General features: G+C 38.2%; 1 protein-coding gene across 7 annotated transcripts in view; it reads right to left on the bottom strand.

Annotated features, from left to right (window-relative positions):
- plekha6 (pleckstrin homology domain containing, family A member 6) overlaps positions 1 to 26,920 on the bottom strand; it is a 133,459-nt gene that overhangs the window by 6,995 nt on the left and 99,544 nt on the right. For 4 of the 7 annotated variants that reach the window (XM_051672089.1, XM_051672090.1, XM_051672085.1 and 1 more), the window contains 18 exons: positions 19,214 to 19,407; positions 18,243 to 18,704; positions 16,299 to 16,803; positions 15,764 to 15,850; positions 15,393 to 15,446; positions 12,300 to 12,368; positions 12,121 to 12,201; positions 10,340 to 10,489; positions 9,716 to 9,811; positions 9,220 to 9,331; positions 8,817 to 8,956; positions 6,665 to 6,847; positions 5,656 to 5,731; positions 4,883 to 4,983; positions 4,447 to 4,623; positions 4,132 to 4,167; positions 3,751 to 3,900; positions 2,324 to 2,457 (listed from right to left, as the gene is read on the bottom strand). In XM_051672089.1, the coding sequence (XP_051528049.1) occupies positions 2,324 to 2,457; positions 3,751 to 3,900; positions 4,132 to 4,167; positions 4,447 to 4,623; positions 4,883 to 4,983; positions 5,656 to 5,731; positions 6,665 to 6,847; positions 8,817 to 8,956; positions 9,220 to 9,331; positions 9,716 to 9,811; positions 10,340 to 10,489; positions 12,121 to 12,201; positions 12,300 to 12,368; positions 15,393 to 15,446; positions 15,764 to 15,850; positions 16,299 to 16,803; positions 18,243 to 18,704; positions 19,214 to 19,407 (2,807 nt within the window). Of the gene's footprint in view, positions 1 to 2,323; positions 2,458 to 3,750; positions 3,901 to 4,131; positions 4,168 to 4,446; positions 4,624 to 4,882; positions 4,984 to 5,655; positions 5,732 to 6,664; positions 6,848 to 8,816; positions 8,957 to 9,219; positions 9,332 to 9,715; positions 9,812 to 10,339; positions 10,490 to 12,120; positions 12,202 to 12,299; positions 12,369 to 15,392; positions 15,447 to 15,763; positions 15,851 to 16,298; positions 16,804 to 18,242; positions 18,705 to 19,213; positions 19,408 to 20,612; positions 22,325 to 26,920 lie in introns of those variants that run through there. The other 3 variants (XM_051672092.1, XM_051672091.1, XM_051672088.1) reach the window with 3 other exon arrangements.

The raw sequence follows: 26,920 nt of genomic DNA, 5'->3' as shown, positions 1-26,920 counted from the left end.
GACATTTCACTCCACGCTTCCTGTAGCACTTGCCATAGATGTGGCTGTCTTGTTGGGAACTTCTCACACACCTTACAGTCTAGCTGATCCCACACAAAGGCTCAACGGGGTTAAGATCCAGAACACTCTTTTCCAATTATCTGTTGTCTAATGTCTGTGTTTCTTTGCCCACTCTAACCTTTTCTTTTTATTTTCTGTTTCAAAAGTGGCTTTTTCTTTGCAATTCTTCCAATAAGGCCTGCACCCCTGAGTCTTCTCTTTACTGTTGTACATGAAACTGGTGTTGAGCGGGTAGAATTCAATGAAGCTGTCAGCTGAGGACATGTGAGGCGTCTATTTCTCAAACTAGAGACTCTGATGTACTTATCCTCTTGTTTAGTTGTACATCTGCCCTGCCACATCTCTTTCTGTCCTTGTTAGAGCCAGTTGTCCGTTGTCTTTGAAGACTGTAGTGTACACCTTTGTATGAAATCTTCAGTTTTTTGACAATTTCAAGCATTGTATAGCCTTCATTCATCAAAACAATGATTGACTGATGAGTTTCTAGAGAAAGCTGTTTCTTTTTTGCAATTTTAGTCCTAATATTGACCTTAAGAAATGCCAGTCTTTTGCATACTGTGGCAACTCAAAAACAAACACAAAGACAATGTTAAGCTACATTTAACAAACCAAATAGATTTCAGCTGTGTTTGATATAATGGCAAGTGATTTTCTAGTACCAAATTAGCAATTCAGCGTGATTACTCAAGGATAAGGTGTTGGAGTGATGGTTGCTAGAAATGGGGCGTCTAGATTTGATCAAAAATTACTTTTTTCAATTAGCGATGGTGCTGTTTTTTTCATTAGTAATGTCCTGACTGTACTTTGTGATCAGTTGAAAGCCACTTTGGTGAATAAAACTACCAATTTCTTTCCAAAAGAGCAAAATCTCTACATTATTCCAAACGTTTGGCCACCAGTGTACATTTGTTTTCAATAAAGTTTGGTGTTAGCATGTTGCTAAGATAACTATAGTATCTGACACTCTAATAAGCAAAAACATTTTAGCACACACTAATATAGGGAAAAATGTTTCATTTTTAATTAGAGTATTGAAGTATTGAATGAACTTGAGTTTATTTCTCTTGCTTAGTCTGTCATCTTTGATTTTCACTGAGCTCACCACAGTGCATTCTCAAATTGCCTTTTCTGTGAAGCATACATGTGATGCTGCCTTAAAATTTGGTCAAAATTAGGTATCTTAGAAGGCAACATAATTATGTCTACTGCCTACCTTTTGGAACAGCCTTTGCATCTGGAGCACGCCTATCACATAGGGTTTCCTATCTTGTATTATTATGGGAATTTTGGGGTATTGTATCAAAAATGCTGGATGGAAACACCAAGATGCGAATTAACTTTCCAAAACCAGGATAAAAACTTAAACGCTCGCTTGAGGTGGATACATTTTTCATTCAGTAAATGAAGAAAACACATTTACCAATATACACTCACTTAGCACTTAGAACACCTGTACACCTACTTATTCATGTGATTATTTAATCAGTCAATCGCGTGCCAACAGTGCAATGCATACAATCATTCAGAAATGGGTCAGGAGCTTCAGTTAATGTTCACATCAACCATCAGAATGGGGAAAAATATGTATCTCAGTGATTTCAACCATGGCATGATTGTTGGTGCCAGACAGGCTGGTTTGAGCAAAACAGTCTCTAGAGTTTACTCAAAATGGTGCCAAAAACAAAAAAAACCTCCAGTGAGTGGCAGTTCTGCATACAGAAACACCTTGTTGATGAGAGAGGTCAACGGAGAATGGCCAGACTGGTTCGAGCTTACAGAAAGGCTACAGTAATTCAGATAACCACTCTGTACAATTGTAGTGAGCAGAATAGCATCTCAGAATGAACAACACGTCGAACCTTGAGGCGGATGGGCTACAACAGCAGAAGACCACGTCAGGAACTCTATTAGGACAATAGTGTTCCTGATAAAGTGCTAAGTGAGTGTATACTCCAACAGAATCTATATAGAAATAGTGATGCGCATCAAAAAAGTCATGTGACTTTGCCTCAACAAGCTATGTGTACACATTATTGGCTCAGAGAATATTATCAATATCATCACAGCAATCTCAAATGTTAATCTGGATATTCTGAAATGCCGAAGACAAAAACTTTCATCAGAATGATTGGCTACTATTACCTTCCTACCTACTATTTGTTCCTTGTTTTGGAACAAAACCTATAGGTCTTCAGAGGTAGGTAAAACAGGTTTTTTACAGTTTGCAGTATTATGCTTTGTGGATCAAGACGTGATGTCATACTTTGATTTGGCAATGAGTGTCTTGATTCTCTCCACTTTCTTTTGTTTTTCCCGCATCTCTTCAGGGCTGAGTGGTGTACTGGGCTCAACATCTAAATATCGCTCAGGGATCAGAACTTTATCTGGGGTGGACAACTGTAAACAAAGTAGAGTAAAACAATCTTTAGATGTTCAAACCTCTATCAAACACCTGATATTGAATGTTGATAAAGCACAAAGTTAAAACAAGTAAAAATAAAAAACTCAATAAGCAATAAGCCACGAGAGGCCGTGGATTGCAATAATTTTTGCACGGGAAAAGGGCAGTCATAAGTACAATACAAAGCGGAATGCCTAAAACTCCCTTATCCATAGTAAAATCCTGTTTATAAAACAGCGGCAATAGCAGTATGACAAAAGACACTAATATTCAATAAACAGTTATATTTAACATGAATAATAATCAGAATAAACTATTCTTTTACCAAGTAATATAGTTCATTATGTTTACTTTAAGAGTTTGCTGTTGTAGTGTAGCAACTTGGTGCATTAAATAAGTATTCCAGGTTAAATACAAGTTGAGCTTAATCAACAGCATTTGTGGCATAATGTCAATTATCACAAAAAAAATAATTTCGACTCGTCCTGTCTTTTCTTTTTTTTAAAAGAAGAAGCAAAAATCGTGGTTACAGTGATGCACTTACAATGGAAATGAATGGGGCCAATTTTTGGTGACAAAAAAGGCAGAAAAGTGAAGCTTATAATTTTATAAAAGCACTTTAATTCTTCTAGTAAAACTTTGTATTATTTGAGCTGTAAAATTTAAATCGTCATTTTTACAGTCGCTTTAGTGTTTATGGCGTTACCTCGTCATGGCAACAAAGTTGTAATATTGGATATAACTTTACACAGAAAAGGTTAGTAAGAGATTTTATCACACTAAAATCAAGTTAACAGGCACATTGTTTACATCTTGTGGCTATAATTTTGAAACACTATTTTAACATTTACAGATTGGCCCATTAACTTCCATTGTAAGTGCCTCACTGTAATTTTTGCTTTTTTAAAGGAGGGACAAGTCAAAATATATTTTTATTGTAATCAACATGCTGTCAACTGAGTTGAACTTGTATTGAAATCGGAATATTCCTTTAATATAGAATGTGTGCTCATAGGTGTAAGTTTATAGTCACTTTGCAATGGCTTTGAATGTGGCTCGTCCAATCAGAACATGGCTGAAACAATCCATTTTAAAATGTAAATTTAAGCACAAGGCGTAAATGGGGTCAGAGACACCTCTGCTCAAATTCAAATGTCCTTGCAAGTTACAACAACTATTTTTAAACAGTAAAATGCTGAACATTGTAAAACATTTTTTTTTTTTTGTTTCAAGAAAAGAAAAATAGTTGTCCATGGTGCAATGTACAGTTCTGCCATGTGACCTCTAACCTCTCTGCTGATGTCCAGGTCATAGTGTTCAGGCTCCACCTGTCGTCGCAAGCGAGCGATTTCCTGCCTGGGTGATTCCACACCTTCTCCCCTCACTGCTGCCTCCAGACCCTTAATATCCACCTCATCTGCCGTCACTCTCCTCCGGACCTGCTTAAAAAGAGGACTAGCAGGCTGAGTGCTTTGCAAGACTCAAAACAGAATCAAAAGTTAAGTGTCTACAAACTTAGAATCATAAAAAAGCTTATGAATTCAATATAGATGATGTTTCTATATACAGTATGTAAATATTTGTCACGTGCTACATTTTACCCTTATAAATAGAAGAATTATAGGGATAGTTCATTAAAAACTTTTAAAAATCTGTCATTAATTACTCACCCGCATGTCGTTCCAAAACGGTCTGACTTTCTTTTGCTGTGGAACACATGAGGATACATTTTTAACATTGTTGAGATGCCCATGAAAGTGAATGGTAACTGAGGTGGTCACACCTGAACATTCTGCCTAACATCTTTTGTGTTCCAAGGAAGAATGAAAGCCATACTGGTTTGAAACAACATGAGGGTGAGCAAATAACGACTGAATTTCCTTTTTGGTTGAACTATCCCTTTAAACTAACTAGCTAGCTATGCAAAAACACAGCACTCTTTCAGTTCACTGTCACAAAATGAGGTTTAAAATTAAGAAGCTAACCACTCTGTAGTTGGTGGAGGGTTTTAATCCGTCAATGTGCTGACTGCTGGAAAGGTTGAGGCTGCGCCTTTTGTCTCTTACGGAACTACTCTGGTTCCTTCGTATCCTCTCATTCTGTTCCTGCACGCTCATTTTAGACTTCACCTCTGCGGGGAACACAGCACTCTTTGGCCTCTCCTGTGACACAAATGGACACATAATGCCACATGTTCTTATCCAAACTGATCCAGACACTTAATAGACCTTTATTTTGGATCTATAACCCATTAACATTCACAAAACCAATGAGTCTTGCTATATTTTCATGTGGGATTTATAGTTTATTTTATTTATCTTGAAAAAACGTATTGCTATTTTTGAAGAATGGGTATTTATTTTGTATTTATTTTTTTACTGAATACAGCATAAAGAATTTACTAGCACAAATTTAACCTACCCTTGAAATGTGACCGTTGGACACTTTCCCATTTCTCCGTTGGACATCAGTATTACTCTTGTCTTCTGAAGGCGACTTGGTCCTGGGTGGAATGATTCCAACTGCACAGGGAAAAAGTTGATTAATGTGTAACTATAATGTGAAAATACTGTATGTGTTATAGTGTTATTGCAAAACAATTTGTTTTTTTTCCAGTATACACTCACTTAGCACTTTATTAGGAACACCTGTACACCTACGTATTCATGCAATTATCTAATCAGCCAATCCTGTGGCAGCAGTGCAGTGCATAAAATCAAACAGACACAGGTCAGGAGCTTCAGTTAATGTTCACATCAACCATCAGAATGGGGAAAAAATGTGATCTTAGTGATTTTGACCGTGGCATGATTGTTGGTGCCAGATGGGCTGGTTTGAGTATTTCTGTAACTGCTGATCTCCTGGGATTTTCACACACAACAGTCTCTAGAGTTTACTCAGAATGGTGCCAAAAACAAAAAACATCCAGTGAGCAGCAGTTATGTGGATAGAAACGCCTTGTTGATGAGAGAGATCAACGGAGAATGGCCAGACTGGTTGGAGCTCACAGAAGTCTACAGTAACTCAGATAACCCCTCTGTACAATTTTAAAATAATAAAGTGCTCAATGAGTGTATATCTATAATATAACTGCAAGGTTTCTAATTAGATTAGATGATTTATCCCCAACAAATGTGTTCTGAAGATTGTAAGTAAAGTTTCTTGTGAGAAAAATATCTCTCATTTCCTCTTACCTTTATTCTGGTTGGATTGCCTGTCCTGCTCGGTTTCAAAGTCATTGGTCTTTTCTCCCTGCGAGATGTAGTTGTGCTGAAACAGAACATAACAAATGTAAACAATAGTCAAATATCCAGGGTTTGAAACCAACAATCCGATAGGACCCTAAAAGGATTATATTATCATTAAGGCCTCATACATTATCATAAATTGGAAACATTCTGAATGGGATTAAATATGAATCCACTAAGAACATAAGATTCTACTGGATACAGAGTTTATTTGTTCAGATTTTCAGTTTATTCAGTCAAATCTTTTTGGATCCCATTAAGATTATTTTCAATTTATGATTCCATTAAGGCCTGCTCCTAAATTTTTGTACTAGGGAACCATTTCCCACAAGCACCCTAATTTAACACGGCTTTCAGAAATTCAATATGCTAACATTTTTCTTAGCATACTGAAATAAAACACTCAGCACAGAATGGAGTCACAGAGGCACAATGGGGGCTTCTTCAGGTTTCTCAACAGCGTGATGAATATTAGCCTGAAGTGCATGAGGCGTCTGGGCCGAATGGGGCTATAGGTCAAAGCAGTGGACACGTATTTAAACACCACAGCACTGACATTAGCTTGCATGTACACAGCACTAACACAGACACAAGCAAGCACAAACGACATACATTAATATGCACAGAAATGACACAACTAATGTAGACAAGTCTGCGTATGGGAGAATTTTCAAAAATGTTGCAACTATATTGTGTTGGCTCTTGGTTTGTGATAAAGTAATAAATTACAATATTACACATTTGGAAGCAAACAGAACAAGATGTCAAGAAAGATGAATGAAGCATATAGAAAAGGATGAAATGAAGTTACTAGGCAGTGAACGGAAAGATGGGCTGGGGGGCTTTGAAATGATTGTGGACATGGGTGTGAAAATGGACACAGGACATGGTGGAATTGTGATGTGAATTAGAGGTTTTTCCTCGTTCTGGTAGTGCTGCTCCCGCTCTGATATACCTTTCTGCTGTGGAATTCTGCGTCGTCCTTGTAGACTTCCTGGTGGATGTCTGAATGGGGACCCATGCTCCGCAGCCAGGCATTGCTGTCTAAGGGCAGGGGAGGGATGGAGGGGGGGAAGGACTGGGAGGACTCCAGGGGCCGGTAAGATTTAGGAAGTGGAGGTCGTGGAGGGCCAACCTCCTGTTGTAGGATGGGAGAGGGGAAAACAGTGGGGGAGGAGGAGGAAGTGGGCAAGAGAGAGAAAGTGAAAGATAGGGATAGAAAAGATATTGAGCAGAGTCAGGGAGGAAGAGAGAAGGGAGGAGATGGAGAGGTGGAGTAAGAGCTGTGCATCAGGAGTGACTAAGCCAGGTGGAGGGCGGAGAGTATCATGGGAAGCATATAGGCATGGAACCCTCACCACAAATGCTAATAAAAACTGACCTGCACACAGCTATGGCAACAACCCACATATTTACTATGCATTTTGCCCCATTTGCAAATCACTGCTAGCTGGGTTAAAAAGGCTTAGCCCATTTGATATTAACAAGTGAATTCACCACAATAATCTTTGTGATCTAAAATTTGGGGCAAGTAATCAGAAGGCTAAAAATGAAATGTGCAGTTCAGTTAGGTGCACATTTCTCTGAATAAATGATACATACTAGAACTCAGAAAAGGCAGAAAACTCTGGTAACGTAGCACTGCGGTAGTGGGTCACCTATGAATACTAGCAAACACTCATGGTCAAGCGTTCAAGAGACACTAGAGCTAAGTAAAAAACAGGATCACAGAACCATTGAGAAGACAAGTATTAGACACAAAAAGAACATTTGTATCCCATTTAATGGTCATAAAGGTTAAAACCCTAATTAAGCTAATTGTGCTATATCTTGTCATGTTGATTGTGTTCTTTCAAAGTGAAAGTCATTTTGAAAAGATCAAAGACCGATGATATTTTCTAAATGAGCCTAGCAGGGCCAATGTGAATGACCTTGAATTAGGGTTGCACCTGGAAAATGTATACTGTTCTGTACGAACAAAAATAGAAACTCCTCCAAACCTAAATACTAAGCTTTAGGATGAGTAAATGAAGAGAAATACAATAAGAGTGACAAAAGAAGGTGAAGAGTGTAATTTTTGTACCTCTAGTGGGACCAAACTGAATTGCTTTTAAATATTTTTGAAGGAATATTTCAGGTTTAACACAAGTTAAGCTCAATCAACAGCATTTGTGGCATGATGCTGATTACCAAAAAATATAATTTTGACTTGTTCCTACTTTTTTTTTTAAACAAAAACCTGTGTTACAGTGAGTCACTTACAATGGAAGTAAGTTGGTTACAATGGAAGTGGTTTACGGGCAATCCGTAAATATTAAAAAAACTCACCGTTTCAAAATTATAACCACAAGACGTAAACAATATGCGTGTTAACATGATTTAAGTGTGATCAAATCACTCACTAACCTTTTCTGTGCAATGTTATTTCCAATTTTACAACTTTGTTGCCATGACGACGTAACACTGTAAACCCTAGAATTACTGTAAAAATTATGGTTTAAACAACTTTACAGCTCAAATAATACACAAGTTTTAACAAAATAATTAATTTGAGTTTTTATAAAAATTATAAGCTTCACATTTCTGCCTTTAAACCATCCAAACTTTGGCCCCATTCACATCCATCATACAGTAAGTGACTCACTGTAACCTCGATTTTTGCTGTTTTTAAAGAAAAGGAGGGATTTTTTTTTTGTTTTTTTTTTGTTGTTTTTTTGTGGTAATCAACATTGTCACAAATGCTGTTGATTGAGATTAACTTGTATTGAATCCAGAATATTCCTTTAAACTGGTTTCCCTGAGTACTTCTCTCATCTTCCATTAGTCAAAAAGTAGTCATGCCCCAAAATGATGCCTTTGCTTGAGCCAGTGTGGGCTGGAGGGGATTCTCAAGCAAACAGAGCAATATTTTGATATTGCCACACAGTCAGAATGTTAAAACTTTTCGTGGAAAACATTCTACAAATGGATTACTTAGTTTGCATTTTACGCTGGGGTAGGAGAAAGTATTTTCACAGAAAAAAATTACACAGTTCACCTTGAAATACAAATTCCTAATCTATTCAAGTCCTATTTGCTATTATACCTGTAATATATGTATGAATTACCTCTGTGGCCAGCTGTTTAGTAGGTGAGGCCTGAGAGCCAGGGACAGGAGAGAAGGGGCTAAGAGGACTTGTTAGACTCACTGAACTCAAAGGGCTTGCAGGACTGTTTGTGCTGAATGATCCAGACGCTCCACTGGCTACTGGAGAAAAAGAGAGCGAGACACATATAATAGAGTTAAGGACCTACAGACCCTTTTTGACCTTTCCAATAAAATCAATAAAATGTCAAAAGCAACCTAATCTTCTCTTTTGTAATATGTCCTACATTGCTGCTGTTGTATTCCAAAAATGTATACAATCAAAACTACAATTTACATGGCTTTCTCTCATTCTTTATTACTTATTCTTTGAGAGCTGTTTGGGATGCCATGCAGTATGGTGAGAGTGAATGCACTCATCTGACCTCTGTGCTTGGCAGTGTCCGTGCCACGGGACAGGTTATTCTTGTGCAGCCCATCCAAAACATCCTGAACCCTCCAAAACTCCTTCTGAATGTGCCTGTGTACAAGCTCACTCTGAAAAAAAGGAAAATAGAGGAGGACAGACAAATAAAAAGAGATCAGGAGAGGAAACAGAAACAGAAAAGATGCATTATTGAAGAGTGCTGTCAGGATCATTCGTAAAATGAATATTGCTCCTTATTAATAACTAATGAGCGAATCGCATGGCATTCAATTATTGATTGCATATATCATGTCAGTGCCAATGAAGTTCATCTGTGTGGAAGTCATTTGCAAGAGGTCATAACTGCATGTGCTCATTAAAAAATAATTAGTCTAATGGAAGAATAAAAAAGTTATTTAACAGAGTTCAAGGTTTCCTGGTAACTAACTATAATGGTGATGATGACAACATGAATGCCTCTGATGACACAAATGCGGGTTGGGAACCCGACATACCTGCCCTCCAGCGTTCAGCTGCTCCCACAGGTCACCATGGATTGAGCTCACCTCGTCCTCCAAAGCCTCAAACTCCATTCGGGTGGTGGTCAGAGTCTGTGAAGATTAATAAACGTGTCCTTAATGACCTCTTAAACCAGCCCCTTCATGCAAAGAACTTCACATTTTTCTACACATTTTTCAATTCAAACATGGCATCAGTGTATCTGAAAAACTGCCAACCAAAGAATTAAGGGATAGTTTACCCAAAAATGAAAAATCTGTCATCTTTTACTCATCCTCATGAGAGTACTCACCGGTATGCATTTTCTTCCGTCGAACACAAAAAATGTTAGTCAGAATGTAAGTCTCAGTCACCATTTACTTTCATTGCATCTTTTTTTTCATCAAATGAAAGTGAATGGTGACTGCCGCTGTCATTCTGCCTAACATTTCCTTTTTGTATTCCATGGAAGAAAGAAAGTCACACAGGTTTGGAACAGCATGGAGGTGAGTAAATAACAGAATGACAGAATCTTCACTTTTGGGTGAACTTTCCCTTTAATCATTTATCCCATTAAGAATATCAGCTGATTTGAATATGTGATAAGGTTTTTGCATCAAACTGTATAATTGGTGGCTTACACTTGAAGCCTGTGACAGCTCTCCCCTGATATTAATCAGCTTGTTTTGCAGACTTTCTTTTTTCATCTGAAGTTTATCCATGGCCAACGGCTGGTTCCTGTACAGCTCCATCTCCTGATGTGTGGCTACCAGCACCCCCTCTAGGCTGTCCTGGAAATTGCAGAATGAAGTTAAGTGATTAAGGACATTTATTTTATTATTTTTAGGTAGGATTAGATAGTTAAAGCAGCAAGGTTCTTCAACCTTTTTAAGGCCAAGCATCTCTTGGTCTATAGAGAGATGTAGCAGTAAAATTGAGTGTTGCGATTTAAGCTTGGCCTATAATAATATGTGTATAGTTCACATACATTGTTATGATGTTTGTTACAAAGCCATTAAAATAATCAATAATTAAATACAGAGCATTTTCTTGTACATTTTAAATTCACTTAAAGCTGAAGTGTGTAACGTTTTGCATGTTTTACTTTCTCTTATCCCTGTTAAAGAATAGTTCATCCAAAAATGAAAATTCTCTCATCAGTTACTCACCCTCATGCCATCCCAGATGTGTATGACTTTCATTCTTCTGCTGAACACAAAGATTTTTAGAAGAATATCTCAGCTCTGTAGGTCCATACAATGCAAGTGAATGGTGATCAGGCCTTTGAAGCTCCAGTGGTTTAATCCATATCTTCTGAAGCGATCCAATCGGTTTTGAGTGAGAACAAATCAATATGTAACTAATTTTCCCTATAAATCTTGACATCAGCATTCTCCTTGGCGATCATGATTACACATCCTAGCGCCATCTAGTGCTCTGCGCATGCGTCAAGCACTAGAAAGTGTAATCAAGACTGAAATCATGATCATGTTTAGAGACTGCAATTGGGTCTGTTCTCACTCAAAACCGGTTGAATCGCTTCAGAAGACATGGATTAAACCACTGGAGTTTTATGGATTACTTTTATTCTGCCTTTGTGTGCTTTTTGGAGCTTTAAAGTTTTGGCCACCATTCACTTGCATTGTATGGACCTATAGAGCTGAGATATTCTACTAAAAATCTTCCATTGTGTTGTGCAGAAGAAAGAAAGTCAGACACATCTGGGATGGCATAAGGGTTAGTAAATGATGAAAGAATTTTAATTTTTAGGGTGAACTATTCCTTTAATATGCAGAGACTACTATAAATAAGACATTTTTAGGTGTATTTTCTCAGCAACTGTAAACACTGTGGCACTATACTACTGTGGGAGTTGGTCAAGAAAACATTCAACTGAACTTTAAATTCTTTAGCTTTTAGATGGAATTAACTTTTTACTCTTTTTTTTTTTTATATATATATATATATATATATATATATATATATATATATATATATATATAATATATATATAGAGATTTTTTCCCACCAAAATTAAGATCAAACAATAATTGGTGACTCCCTGCAGTACTGCCATGGTGCCCCTAGGGGTCACGTACCCTCTGTTAAAGACCCCTGGTTTGAGGTCAATTGAATTTGGCATGTAATAATTCTGTTCTGTGCACAAGCTTATCAAAGACAAATAGATAGACATAAAGGATCAGACTACACAAGTTGCTACCTGGTGCCCCTTAGCTAATACAGTTTAGCTAGTTTAGTTTGGGGGCAAAACAGCAATGACCAGCAGAAACAACCTAATCAAAATCTGGACTGACATCGTCCATCTTCCTGGCACCTTACTCTATTAGTAGCACTGAGCTCCCCATTCAGAAATCTGTGTTTTGTATGCTTAGTAAATGAGAGGACTTAACGTTTTGGTTACCTTTTCCATTCGCAAATGATGAACTACAGCCTCCTGCTCTTTCAGAAGTTGACTATGCTCACACAGACGACCCAGGAGTTTCTGTACAGAGAAAAAATTAAGATACTTACAGTATGTGGTTGACAAGGATTTTTTACCCAAGTTATAAATTATGTCTTTGAACAGACATAAGGACTTACACTGGTCTCTATCTCATTAAGCTTTAGTGTGGGATGTAGGTCACTGTACATATCATGGAAAGGAGGCACCTAGAATCAGATAGGGAGATGAACACAACAGGAACATTACTGAAAATAAGTCTTTTGGTTCACAGTCCATCAGTTTATATGAAAAATTGCAACTATTAAACAACATTTGACTTCAAACAAAAGTAAAAAAAAATTGCACATTTTAAAGAGAAATTATTTTTTATTGCATGACAATATGCTGTTTGCATTAATGAGCAACAAAAACCATTCCCAAATGCTGTGTCAATTATTAGCCCCATGGCTTCCTTCCTCTATGGAATGAGATGAAAGGGACATCACAGATGACACATACACAGAGGACAAGAGCAAGACAGCACAATACATAATAATCACACAATGGAAGATGTGACACTGGGCAAACAAGCAATGGAAATGAAGGAATTCACAAAAATAAAGCGAAAAAAATAAATAATATTCAACCAACCAAAAATCAGAGGAACTGAAGATTGTAGTTCACCCCAAAATTAATTCTGTCAACATTTACACACCCTCATATTGTTCCAAACCCGTATAACTTTTTTCTTCCACGGGACATGAAAGGAGACATTATGTAGTATGTTAGTCTCAGTCACCATCCACTTTAACGCTAACATCTGCCTAACATCTTCTTTTTGTGTTCCAAGGAAGAAAGTCATACAGGTTTAAGAGCAACATGATGGTGAGTAAATGATGACACACAATTTTATTTTTTGGTTTAACTATCCCTTTAACCTAAAGGTTAAAGCTTTTAAAACTAGCACTTAATGCTAAAGCACTATCGAAACATCCAGCATGCCACATCCACCAGGAAGCAGAGAGAGAGAGGCAGGCTCTGTTATAGCCTCAGAAAAGCCTCATTTGAGCCTTGCTGTGCTGGAAAGGGGCTGAACTCCAAGGTATGACAGAAGCCTGCTTCCCTTAAAAACTCTCATCTCTCTTACTTGTGAGAAAAGCTTTGCTTGAGGAGAGGAACGTTCAACCATTCTGGTTACCATGCCAATTAGGTGATCACCCTCTGTCACCTAGGGTAGAACACACCATCATTCACCAGGTGTACATCTAGCTATACGCCTGACCTTAACTATGAGCAACCCTGACGTACACCTGGTTTCTTCTTGCGACGTCCAAAGAAGGTACAGCAGATATACAATGAATTTCAGCCTGTGCTGTTAACTCCACATGCTCAGTTAGAAAATTAGGAAACACTTTCAGCTCAGTGTGAGAACTGACACAGAGAGGAGATAGGGAGTAGAGGACAGTGAGAGTGGGGGTGGACCTCACGAAATGTGTGAGAGGACTGTGATACATTTATGACGTGGTTGCTTATGTTATCTCGAAGTGGGCATCCAAACATGACTCAGTCAGTTCTTCTAATCATCTTTCTCCTTAATGTGATTCAAAAGCTCTGTTTGACAACCTAGTGAGCTGATTCGTGTTCTACAACCTAGTGAGCTACCTTCTAAGGAACCATGTAATCTGTAAACCATGGCTTATGCATGTCGTATAAATAGAGTCAAAAAAGTATACCATGACAAATATAGCATTTATGGTAACACTTTACTTTCAATAAGGTTGAATGTGTTAACATTAGTTAAAATTTCTACATTAGTTAAAATTAACTAACAATGCACAATAATTTTACAGCATTTATTAACATTGGTTAAAGGAATATTCAGGGTTCAATACAAGGTAAGCTGAATCGACAGCATTTGTGGCATAATGTTGATTATCGCAAACATTTATTTTGAATCGTCCCTCCTTTACTGCTCAAATAATACGCAAGTTTTAACAGAATAAATAATATAAATGCTTTTATAAAATGATAAGCTTCACATTTCTGCCTTTAAAATTAGCCCCATTCACTTTCATTGTAAGTGCCTCGAAGTAACCTCAATTTAGCTTTTTTTAAAGAAAAGAAGGGATGAGTCTAATTTAATTTTTGCAGTAATCAACATTATGCCACAATTGCTGCCAACTGAGCTTAACTTGTTTTGAACCTGTAATATTCCTTTAAACAGATTTCCCCTGAACACTTCTCTCATCTTCCTCTGGTGATTTCAAGACTGGACTACTGTAATGCCCTGTTGGCCGCCCTCCCAGCTAGCATGTTTAAGCCACTGTAAATGGTCCAGAACGCAGCAGCGTGTCAGGTCTTCAGTCAGCCAAAGAGGTTCACGTCACCCTACTCTTGATTTCACTTCACTGGCTACCTGTAGCTGGCTGCACCAAATTCAAGGCTTTAACTCTGGCCTTCAGGACAGCCAATGGAACAGCACACTCTTCAGATTCACTCCTCCAGGTCTATGTCCCAACTCGCTCTCTGCGGTCATTGAACAAACGGTGTCTAGTGGTCCCGTTGCATAGAGGCACAAAGTCTATTTCACGATCATTCACTTTCTCTGTTCCTCTGTGGTGGAAAGAGCTTCCAACCTCCACAAGATCTGCTGAAACCATCTCAACATTCCTGCTGAAAAACCTGCTGAAAAACATCTGTTCCGAGAGCACTAAACCAATTCACACTAAATGCACTTACTATTTAACAAATTAAATAAATAAATAAAATGTATATACTGTATATATTCCTTGTCTGTCTCTTTCTTCTGTGCTAGCTTCCATACTACTCCAGCCACTTTGAGAAAACAGCAGTGTGATACTGCAGATATTGTTGACTTTTGTATGACAAATTGCTTGCTATGTTCATCATTTATAAGTCCCCTTGGATAAAAGTGGATGCTAAATTACTAAATGTGAATGTGAACAACTAGATCTTTATTGTAAAGTGTTACCACATTTATAATCGACATAGCTCGACTCCAACATCTTGAAACAACATTTTTACCAAACTCATAGCCATGCATTCTGGGATTGCATTATCCATGTCTTAGATTTCCACCAAAATGAGATGCTTTATAAGGAAGGATCATTTAAAAAGGTGTGGCATAAGGCAGCATAATCAGGAGCCTAGGTGGGCAGCTCACTAGGTTTTGGAGCGTATGTAAATGCACTGTCAGCATGGAAACTCATTTGTTGGGTTAAGTCTCCTACCTGCTGATCTAGATACTCCAGGTTCCTCTGAAGCTGCAGGTCTAATATGTCCTCCTTATGTGTGCAGTGAAGCAGCAGCAAAGGCCAGTGGGTGAAACCCAGCAGCAGCACACAGCACAAGCATCAGACGGTGAGACAGAGGCCGGAACATAGGAGAAGACACACACACATGCTGATCACAGCAAAGAAAAATACATCACGCTCATACTCACAGACAACCAACATGCATTCAATCATTCATGCTAGTGCAGTTGATCTGCGGTACACACAAATTAGCAGTATCATTTGATTTGCGGATTCTCGATTGATGAGGCTGTTATTGGATTGTGCCAAGATAAAAACATGCACAACTGTTTAAAAGCTCGACTTACCATTTTACTATGGAGAGAGGGGGATGCTGGGTAGTTATAATGGTACATTCCTTGACTGTAGGAGCGGCGATCTCCAGGGAAATCATACTGAAACAGGTATTGATTACGGTAATTTGACGACACACTCACATTATGAATTACAGTGTGTGAGGTGTGTAATGGAATCGCAAAAATAACGTCTTTTTTCCCAAACACTCCAGCCCATCTGCCATTGGTTGTACAAACAGATAGTCCTGCCCCAAACGCATGCCACTGGAGTCAATGCTGTGATGAGTATTGTCGGGATGCTCAAACAAACAGGGCAATGTTTTGAAAATGCCACAGTGTTTACACTTTTCGGATGGCTTACTTATGTGACAGAAGAAGGTATTCGTTGTATTTTGTCATAGAAAAAATTACACACTTCACTTTTAAATTACAGCAAGAAATGTTGAATAATTTGTAAACATACGCATTCAATTAAGATGCTGTGGCTATGTTTTAGGCGTGTCAACAATTGCTGTCTCTATGGATGCTTAGTGGCTTAGTGCTTTACCTTGGGTGAGCTGAGTGACCGGCGCAGGCCGTAGACTGAGGGATCAGCATATATACCCTCTTCTCTGAGTCGGCCAGGCCCCCGATCAAACCTGGTGCTGGGTGATCGGGCAGGTGAGGCGAAGCTGTGAGGAGAATATGGTCCTCCTGATGAAGAGGAAGGCGAGCGGGGAACCGACCGTGACCGTGGCTGTATGGAAAGCCGTCTCATAGAGTTCTGAGCCGAGTCCAACTGGGGATAATAGCCAGGATGAGGGCCATGGGGTCCCATCATCCACTGAGGGTCTCGAGGTTGGCCATACAGGGGTCCGTCTCGCAATGACCTCCTTCTGTCCTCCACAGTCCAGCGAGGGGACGGACGGTCATACGCAGCTGACATCGAGCATATGCTCTCAGGTCGGACACCGGGTGGGTAGAGGGGATATTCCTCCACATACGGAGGCCCGCCGTAAATGCCATACAATTCTGGTGACATACCGCGGTTTACTGTGTAGTACCTGGATGGACTGAGAAGACAGACAAAAGGATGAGCTTATAAGTGCAATAAAGTGCTGACCTTCAATGCATACTCTTAGGGGGAATGCACAAAGCATGAATTACGCCTGCTGAAAGAGTCATTTATTATCTTATTAGTTTCTTATAAACAATCTTCTGTTTACTGCCTGCTTTCCGCAGGTGGTAACATCGCAATATTATTAGCGGCAGGCAAATTGTGCTGACATTTGTGAATAAGGCGCAGTCTACAATAAGCCTAATTTACATACAGTAGAAAGGAGACTTAAGAATGACAATGATCTTTGACAATGTAATTATTAATGTGCCCAAATTATTATAAGGGAGTAACTGAAGAAAGAAAAATATTCACGGTAATGCACTAAATTTTCTTTAATTGTATTTGTATTGTTTAACAATATTATTATTATTATTATTATATACTTTTATCATGTTATTTTATTTTTTATTTTATATTACTATAACAAATACAATTATTATTATTTATGTATTTTTTTATATATACATTACATTTTTAATTATTCTTATAATTATTTTAAAATGCATATGCATGTGTGTTTTTGCACATTTATACATTTAACCCAAGTATACTTATTAACAATATTTATAATATTAACTTATTTACAATATACAGTACTGTTGCATAGCGAGGAATTCTTATTAATGTATTATTAATCTTATTAATTCTTATTAAAAATAATGCCATTAATAGTTTTCATTTATCAATTAACGTCACACAAAGTCCAGTTAACATAAAAAAGCTAAATCAATATATGGCATGATCACCTTTGCCTTGAAGACAGCACCAATTCTCCTAGTTACACCCGGTCACTGTTTTTCTTGGTTGTTGGCAGATAGGATGTTCTTAGCTTCTTGGAGAATTCGCCACAGTTCTTCTGTTTAGGCTGTCTCAATTGCTTCTGTCTCTACATGTAATCCCAGACTGACTCGATGTTCAGTGGGGGGCTCTGTGGGGGCCATGCCTTCTGTTGCAAGGCTCCTTATTCTTCTATTCTATTCTATTTGCAAAAGGAATGTTTGAGAGTCCTATTTACTCCCAAAACATTATTTATGAATATTTTCTATTTACACACTAAAGCTGAAGATATAAAAAGTTTTTTAAGACAAATGTTTTTGTAAAACATCTTATGTGCCAAAGACTTTTGCATGGTACTGTATATTTACAATTTTCACAGCATTACTTGCCCAAATACCATTATGTTCTATGTATGCTGTCTGTACCTTGAATGTTCAGTGTCCTGTTCTGTCGGAGTTGTTTTTTGTTCTTTGTTCAATGTTGTGAGCATAAGCAATGTGATTAGTACCGAAATGTGGTTAGTAAATAAGACACCGGTTTTTGCGGTGAAATACAGCACAACTGTTTAACAAATTCACCCCTTAGCCTTCATCCGCATCCCTTTGCTTTTCTCACCTGTGCAGGTCATCCTGAGGTACCATGGCTCTGCGCTGGTTCACCCACTGCTGCAGCTGGGTCATGGAGCTCTTCCTCTGGGCAAGTCTCTCTGGTGCCGTCCTGGGCACAAAGCCCCTTCGCATCACCACATTCTCCTGAGGCTCCCGTATGTCCCTCATGTTCTCCTGGGACTGGTATCGTGAACCGTTGGGAGGACCATAGTTACCCCATCCATTGGGGTGATGGGGTGCAGGTCCCCCTTTCTCCCTCATCCTGCCCTCTATAACAGAGGTAACTGGGGTCACTGGGGTCACTGGGGTGCTGGGTGTGGTGTCTCTGGTCTCTCCTCCGTTGAGCTCGTGTTTGACAGGCTCGTGGTGGTCTGGTCTCTGGCCGTTGTTCTCTGTGTGAGAGCTGGGTTCGAGTCTTTTGGCTACCATGTCGGTTTGGTCTGCTGCACGGATGGGCTCAGATTTATTTCTGCAGGACAGCAGGAGAGAGAGAGACAAAAAAGTCGTTAGAAACTAGAGCAAAAAGTACAGCAATGCCTTTGATCTGCCTTATAATGTGTCATTTTATAAAGGAGTACACACAGGGACCAAGATTATCACTTGTCAAGTGCCAAACGAGTCAAATTTGCAGAGTAAATAAAACACTAGTTTGCCAGTATTTTAATTAGGAACTGCAATATTGCATGGTTTAAATTGAATTACAAGAATGATAGTCTGGTCCTCGCTAAAGTAAGTGATGTGAGCTTGTATGAACTTGTGAAATTGCATGTCTTCAAGCAAATTTTACCTCAGTGGAAAATTTACCATCAGAAGTTTATTTTTACTTTAGATGAAATTTATACCTAGAGTCCACCCTCCAGAACTACATGTGGAGACATATACACTCACTGAGCACTTTATTAGGAACACTATACCTAATAAAGTGCCCGACGTGGTCTTTTGCTGCTAGTGTGTTTTACAGTGCACGTGTGTTTGTACCTAGGTGTGGCTGGAACGTGGACCCTGGCAGCTTCACTCATGGTTTGGATCCACTCCTCCTGTTCTTTCTGGCTATCTGCACTGAAGTAATATGTACGAGTGCCTGCGTGTTCCACCTGCAAACAGAATGCAATACTGCCCTTTAAATCCTCACTCTCATCTTCCTCCTCCTCTTCCTCTTTTTTACACCACACCTGCAACAGAAACAGAGAGAGAACAAGAAAAAAGGAGTATTATCGCATTGCCATTGTCCAACAGCCACTCCCATTATGCGACTTAACTGTAAACTTGGCACCACAAAAACAGAGCATGCAAAACAGACCCAACAAAGCACATGCAAAAACAGTTCATTCAAGTTACAACATCGTTGCATTTAAATAACAGTCTGCAAGAATGTTAAGACTGTAAGACTGAGACCTTTTTGAGATTCATAGCAGTCTGAATAAGGTTGCCGTGCATGCATAAAATCAGTCATGCAATAGCACATTGTTCACCTAAAGTCATACCTATAATCGGCTACAATCAAATGAGATTCTGTCTACTACTGACTTTTGCATATTGCATATTCTCCTTGGATTTATAACATGCAGAACATCACTGGAGAATAATGGAAATAGGTTTGAATAGGACATGCAAAACCAGACTCACAAAGTTACTGTATCTGAAGAACATTAGCTGAAAGGTGAAGTTCAAGTCTAATGAGCTTGACATGCTATCACAACTATTAAAAGTTGCACTCCTTCCTTTCAGTTACTTTGATTTAATAAACATGATTACAGCACCGCACAAAGATATTGAATCCTCTGTGTGACTGCTTAAAGGTGCTCTCAGTAACTTTTGTCTTTGTGTCATCTTGGACTTACACTGACACCTAGCGGCTTGGATGCAGCATCATTTAAAATCAATAGTTTTCAGTTTCAGATGCCATTGTAGAAATGTAGTATTCACAGTCAGCCATGATTACTTAAATCAATGAGTGAAAGTGTCAAATAACAGGACGGTTACTGAGATTAAGTGAGTAGTATTCAGCTGGTCATGTAATTCTAACATGGCAGCCCCCATCCATGTGCGGACCCTCTCCATGATGAATAAAACAGCTTTTATAAGGTCACTGATATGACTGGAGTCTTCATTTTAATGTCAGTGATCATGATTTTTACATATTTTGCAAAATTACAATTCATGTCTTTAGGAGTTAAACTTTTTTAATGAGGAAGAAATTACTGAGTGCACCTTTAATACATGTAGGATTTTCTACAGAGTATTTGTGGCATTATAAGTCCCAGCTCTCTTAATCATTACCATCAGCTCATGTTAGGAACGAAACCATATGGGTCTGACCTTGTCACTTTAAGTCATGCAGTCTTAGGAGCAAAAAGAGGTGCTCTGAAATACCTACTAAAAGGGGCTCTTCATTGAAGAACTCACTCAGGGATCCTCAGAGATGGGGGGGATATTGGGAACAGAGGAGAAGAGACTACATAAGAATGACTAGATCAGATGTAAAGGTGAACTTTAGGATGTGGTTAACATGTCAGATTTAGTGAGTTATCTAAATCGAACTGTCAAAATTGTGCATTAATACCTGAAATAGATGGCAGTTAGTAGAAATGTTGTCTAATGCTGTTATTGAGCAGGTTAAATACAAAATATATCAGCTATATAATGTACAAAGACACCCAATATAAACCTGACAATGTAAAAGCTAGGTGTGAATATGTGAGACTAGACCCCAAAACCAAAATTAATGAGTGAATAACAAAGAAAACTGATTGTTTACACACTCTTGTCCAAATACTGCAGTTCAAAGCTTCACCACATGGTGGCAATACAAAATATTTGGAGTTATTTGTGAACAAATACTAAAATGTCATTGAGGCAGCGAGGAAGAAATTCTGTAGACAGCCATGTGAAAAACAAACAAATTGTAAAAAAGATAACTAAATTGTTTAAGTTCAGAATTTTCAGGGTACATACACAATAAACCAACATACTCTTAATCATAACTGTTATGGCATAGAAAATAGGGTGAAAACATAAAGTGGGACACTTTCTTTTTTTAAATACGATGACAAATGGCTTAACTACTCTATACAGAGGATAAAGTTAGAAATAATCCTACTTTTTCAGGTAAGGTCACACTGTATTTGAATTCACTGAATTATTTCTCAGTGAACTCATACACTTTAAACCACTACACAGTTAATTGCAACACTGCTATGGCATTGCAAGCTCAGATCCAGTCAGAGTATATATATCTAATGTTCTTGACTTGACCTTTGACTCTGAATGCAACAATGCAGAAGGCCCATGACACAACCTCAGATTTTTATAGCATGACAGTTTTATTTACAGGAGAGAAAAGACTGGCCATGCACAGCAGGTTCTACTGAATGGTGAGGGTGTGTCATGCTTTATGAAACCCGATAATCACTGGAAGCTACAAAAATATAACTATAGTAAAATACAATGTTGATATAATTAAGTAGTTCTGCCGTTGCCATTTCTCTCAATTAGTCTCTAGTGAGGCAACAACTTGCACACCTAGTCATCTGAGAGAGTGCCAACATTAGTTTCATACAATTGAAAAAATAATAGTTAAAGCTGATGTGTGTAATCCCATCTAAATATGCAGAGTTAACTATAAGAAAGCCATTTTTAGGTTGATTTTAGCTAAGTGTAAACACTGTCTCTGTCATGCAATCAAAACATTCCTCTGTTTGTTTGAGGGGTTGTCCAGTCCCAACACAGCAACGTTGGCTTTAACAGCGGTGTAAGGGGCAGGACTATCTGTTTGTACAACCAATAGAAGACCAATGGAGTTTTCTGGAATCTGTTTGAAAACAGTGATTATTTTTGCAATACTGTTTGGTGAAGCTATTGGTGCAGAAATGAAACACTTTAGCTTTAACTGCACTAAACTACAGTTGCAAGTTATATTTTCAATAGACAAAACTTGACTGAGGATTAGTTTTGAATACCCAAAATTTACATTCGCATATGCAATAGTAGGGATGGGTGATAAAATGTTTCAATATTTAAAGGAAAAATAAAAATCCTTGATATCAGTGATAAACTTAAGAGTAATTAACTAGCTATCCAGCTAATATTTGGGTTTGTGCACGAGTAATCGATTAATCGAGTACTCGTTCAGCTTTCAGGCCAAAACCAGAAAGAACATGGTCAGAAACTTTAAATTTAAGAAGAGTCAAACATCCACTGAATATGATGAATTAAAAGGTAGCTTGCCCTGTGAAGCTTACTTGTAAACAAACATGTTATGTTTACATTCATTCTTAAGGTCATTCATTTCCATTCCCACTAATGGTATGAAATGTATATTGTTATAAATATCGATATCAAACGATATGAATATATATATATATATATATATATATTGTGATCATATTTTTGGCCAAATTGCCCAGCGCTATACAGTAGATATAGATCTTTGCTATGTGAAATGTCTAGTAAGGACAAAGAACTAGAGAGACTCCAGCGCTTCATCAGGCAAACACGTTTAATGAGACTTTTCTGCAATCAAAATGACTCCAATCAACCAGAATAACAAGACGGCATGGATGAAAACCTTAGCTCTAATTTATAACTATTCATCTTCTTTCACTAATTGTTTATTCACTCAATAAACTGTATGTTGTGTGCATGCTTAAAACCACCCTGAAACTGATACAGAGCAACTGATGTCACAGGAAATAGAGAGTCAAAACAAAAGTTTGCCTGAAAATGTGCTGTTTGCATTGCGAAGGTTACTCAACTTATAGATGTCTGGCACAGAAACCACTATGCTGTCGCAAGTCCTTGTCTTACCTTTATACCTGCCAAGAGAATGCCTCTTCCCCTATGACAGAACCTCTCCCTAAGGAAACTATCAAACACTCCCCCACTATTGATTCATTTCAGGGCTTGGCAAATTCTGTGCCATTGTTCCTCTGCAGATTATTAAATTGCTCAGAGTTGGCACTGTATATGTTTGTTTATCTTAAATGTAGCTGGCCCGCTATAAAACCTTTTTTTTTTTTTTTGCCCTCTAAGTAACCGTCTGGCACATCTTTCTTTAAGTAAATCTTGTGAACCTATTCGTAAATTTCAAAGTATGCAAGAGGTATTTGACATTGCTTCATGAGGACACCTGACAAATGATGCCCTAAACTGATGTGTTTTCTGTGGTACTAATTTGCTAAGTTGTCAGTAGTACATAGATTCAGTCTAATATTATACAAAATATTACTTCTACAAGACACTAAGCAAGGTTGTAGAGTTATTCTACACTAAGAAGTGGATACAGGCAGCTGTTTCCTTTAGTTGCTTTTTCTAACTTATCTGACACTTAAAAGTTGATTTCATTGGTTAAACCTAAAGATTTTAGGTCGATTTAGACATTAAATAATATATTTGACTTCAGTTAATTTAGATGTTTCCACAAGAAGTACATTTTTAGGTTATCTGTAAAACAATAGTGTATATTGAGATCTAGACAGTTCAACTGTCCCCACAAAACTTCTCCTAAATCAACCAATTAGTAAAAAAACAGGTTTTTGTTATGCTTCAATGCCTTGCACATCACCTCCACAAAAGTGGCTTGGCAGAGAAGCCTGAATCTAAGTGCATCTAGTAGACATATTTATGGTCTAAAGGAGACATTTGAGTTTACACTGGCGTCATATATGTCAGAAACTATCTATCTTTACGGGACATCTTCTAACTACCAGGTCCTCCTCTATCCAAACACAGGTGCCTCCTTCTCTTCTTTACAATTCAGAGAGCCGAATACACCAATAGCCAGTGACTTTGAAATCTTCCATAATGTTGTATGTAAGGGCTCGTCTATATTTAGACAAGGCTTAATTATAACCTAATTGAAAACGTCTGTCATCATTGGACGGTGATGTGAAATTTCTAGCATGGCCCTCTCAGGAACATGGGATTTCTCACACAGAATTAAATTTTCACAGGCAGGAGTCGGAGCGGTGGCTGCTGATGGGAGTCTTGGGTCCAAGTCCGGCCTGGATCACGTTCTCATCCCGTTCCAATTGATTTCCTTTCACCATCTACTATGGTGGCTATCAATGAAATATGGCAAAAGGCTCTTCTAAAATAAAAAGAAAGTAAAACCACAGGCTTAGGCCATAGCCAGCTAGGAGAGACTATCAACCAGCATGTCACTTGATCGTAAAAAAACAATAAGGCTGGGATGAACTAGCCTGAGGGAACAAGCTTACAAATGGGAAAAACGAAGAACATTTCCATAGTATACTGCTCTGTGTAGGATCTCGTATTATAATGACGACCTCCTTTGCTGATGCAAATGATGGCAACACACTAGACTAGCAGATGATCTGATAAGCCTGATATTCAATTTGGCCTTTTTTATTGCATATAAAAGAAGGTCAAGCTATGCAGGCCTTGCCATAATCAGAGTCTGCTTTGTTGTCTTTAATAGTGCCAAGAGCTCTCCGTCTCCCATGGCACTGGCACGGATGTGTGGCCCGGGCAGCATTAGCTACAATAATTCAGCACATTGTGGCAGAAGACTGTCGTGTTTATGCTGTAAGCTGTCTAAACCGAAGCTCCAAGAGTTCCCCATTTATTGCTGATGTGACTGCTTTTTGGATCCCGTTTCAGTGGCATTTATTTCAGCAGGCCACAATGAAAGTTGTTGCAGGTTATTTCCTTTGGGTATAATATACATTAAACAAACTCTCTCTGCTCTCCTTACTGGCCCATTTTCACACCACAACACAGTCTGTTGCTACATTTTAGGTGGGATTTATTTACTATTTTGTTCTGGCAAATCCCTCAATGGCCTTAGCAACATTGAAAAATCCACTCCATAGATGTAACTGTATGTTTCTACAGTATATCTCACCATATGAATAGTGATATTGCAACCTGTATCTCTTTTCACTCTCTATGCACCTAATGTTATGACGATTTAATAGATGTTTTTTTTACTTCAAATATTTCGATTTTTCTTTTGATGTTTTTAATATGTGTATATTTGGCCCATCATACTCGTCACACACATTATTTACAACAGAAAGTTAAAAAACACTTCGACTGTGTTGAGGTTCATGCATATTTATAGGTGTGCCTTCACTCCTGAAAAATGATTAAATTGAGTTTGATGAACCTAATGAAGTTGAGTTAAAACTACTATAGATAAATAAATTATGTTGGCTCAGTGAAACTTAATATGAATGAAAGAAATTAAATTGATTGAACAACTTTCTCAAATTCAATGAAGTAAGTGTAATGGCTTCATTTTTAAAATGTTGTATGTTTCTTGTATTCTTAGGAACAACATTGTGCTGATTTTTGTGTGTTTTCTTCTTATAACTGTATCTCTTCCCATTTAATCCCTAAATTCAAGCAAAAGCTCTCTAGGGTTATATATGGGAGAAAAAGCTCAGAGAGTGAGCAGTCCACCTGTCTACACCCATTACATCAAACAGTAGTTTTTCTGAGAGGGAGACATAATGTGGGACATGTTATGCTGGACAGCAGGTGCTAACGCCCACAGCAGCTCAATGTAAACACAGAGGAACAGGGCAATTCACTGCCTTTTTTCTGAGAAAGAAGCAGACAGTCAAGTCTCGGTAGGTATGAAAATGACAGCCCTCTGCTTTCCTGTGTCTTCCCTCTTTTTCAAAGCACCTGCACACAGGTAGTTTCTCATCCAAGAATTTGTAATTGACTGAACTCTCCTGTTTTTGATCCTTATGTTTGCTGATCATGACATCCAGGGGGCATGGATGGTGCATTTGCAAGGATAAACACGCTCTCGGGAAAGTATGATGCCACATGACATTTACTTCACCTACATTATTTGTTGAATGTCATGAAGCTCACATTCACGGGAAGTGTAGTTCTTCACCACGGATTCTGCTTTTAAACACTATTTCTAAAAACTGACAAAAAGTTGAAATCATGCAGACTTATGCATATACCATTGATTAAAAACCTTAGAGCTCATGGTGGTCTGTCTTAAAAAAATATATAAATATAATTTAAAATTAGAATTTGCCTATGGAAAAAATAAAAGGGATTTTTACTTCTGGAACCAGACTGTTGTGCTTTATTCCACATCTTTTGGGAATTACAGCCCCCATGATCAATAAAAATGTACACAAACTTCTCTTAAATAAAATTCAATTTACCGCCTGCTTTCCGTGGTTGGTAATAATGCAACATTAATTGCACCAGGCAATAATTGCTGAGTTTTTTTAATAAAACGCCTATTTTACATTAAAAGGAGGGCTTTTGCACTGAAAAGAATGACAATTATTTAATTTAAATACAGTGCAGTGCTATTTTAGTGCTTTTAGCACCTGGTTAAACTAGATTCCAGGCAGTTAGTAAAGTGCAAATGTGGTACAACTGTTGGGTGAATTCGACCTGTAGTTTGCTGTACAACACAGCCGGCCAAAGACAAATGCAACCTAGTGGGGAGTGTACAGCCACAGCTGCAGCCTGATGCTCTCCAACATGTTGACAAAACAGTTAACAGCAACAGCACGAGCACCAACAAGGAAAAATATGGGTGTGAGCTGCAAAATGAATGATTGCAGTAACCTGTAATGACTAGGCCTCATACAGAGCAGGACGGCTCCTTGTGTGTGTGTGTTCTGTCTATCCCTGTACTTTGAAAACTCACTTCTGGAGGCGGTGTCTGTCTGTTCTAAGAGT

Source organism: Myxocyprinus asiaticus, chromosome 35 (assembly GCF_019703515.2).
Source record: "Myxocyprinus asiaticus isolate MX2 ecotype Aquarium Trade chromosome 35, UBuf_Myxa_2, whole genome shotgun sequence".
In the NCBI taxonomy this organism is placed as follows: Eukaryota; Metazoa; Chordata; class Actinopteri; order Cypriniformes; family Catostomidae; genus Myxocyprinus; species Myxocyprinus asiaticus.
The sequence above is the reverse complement of the archived record's forward strand: the minus strand, read 5'-3'. Positions and strand labels throughout refer to the sequence as shown.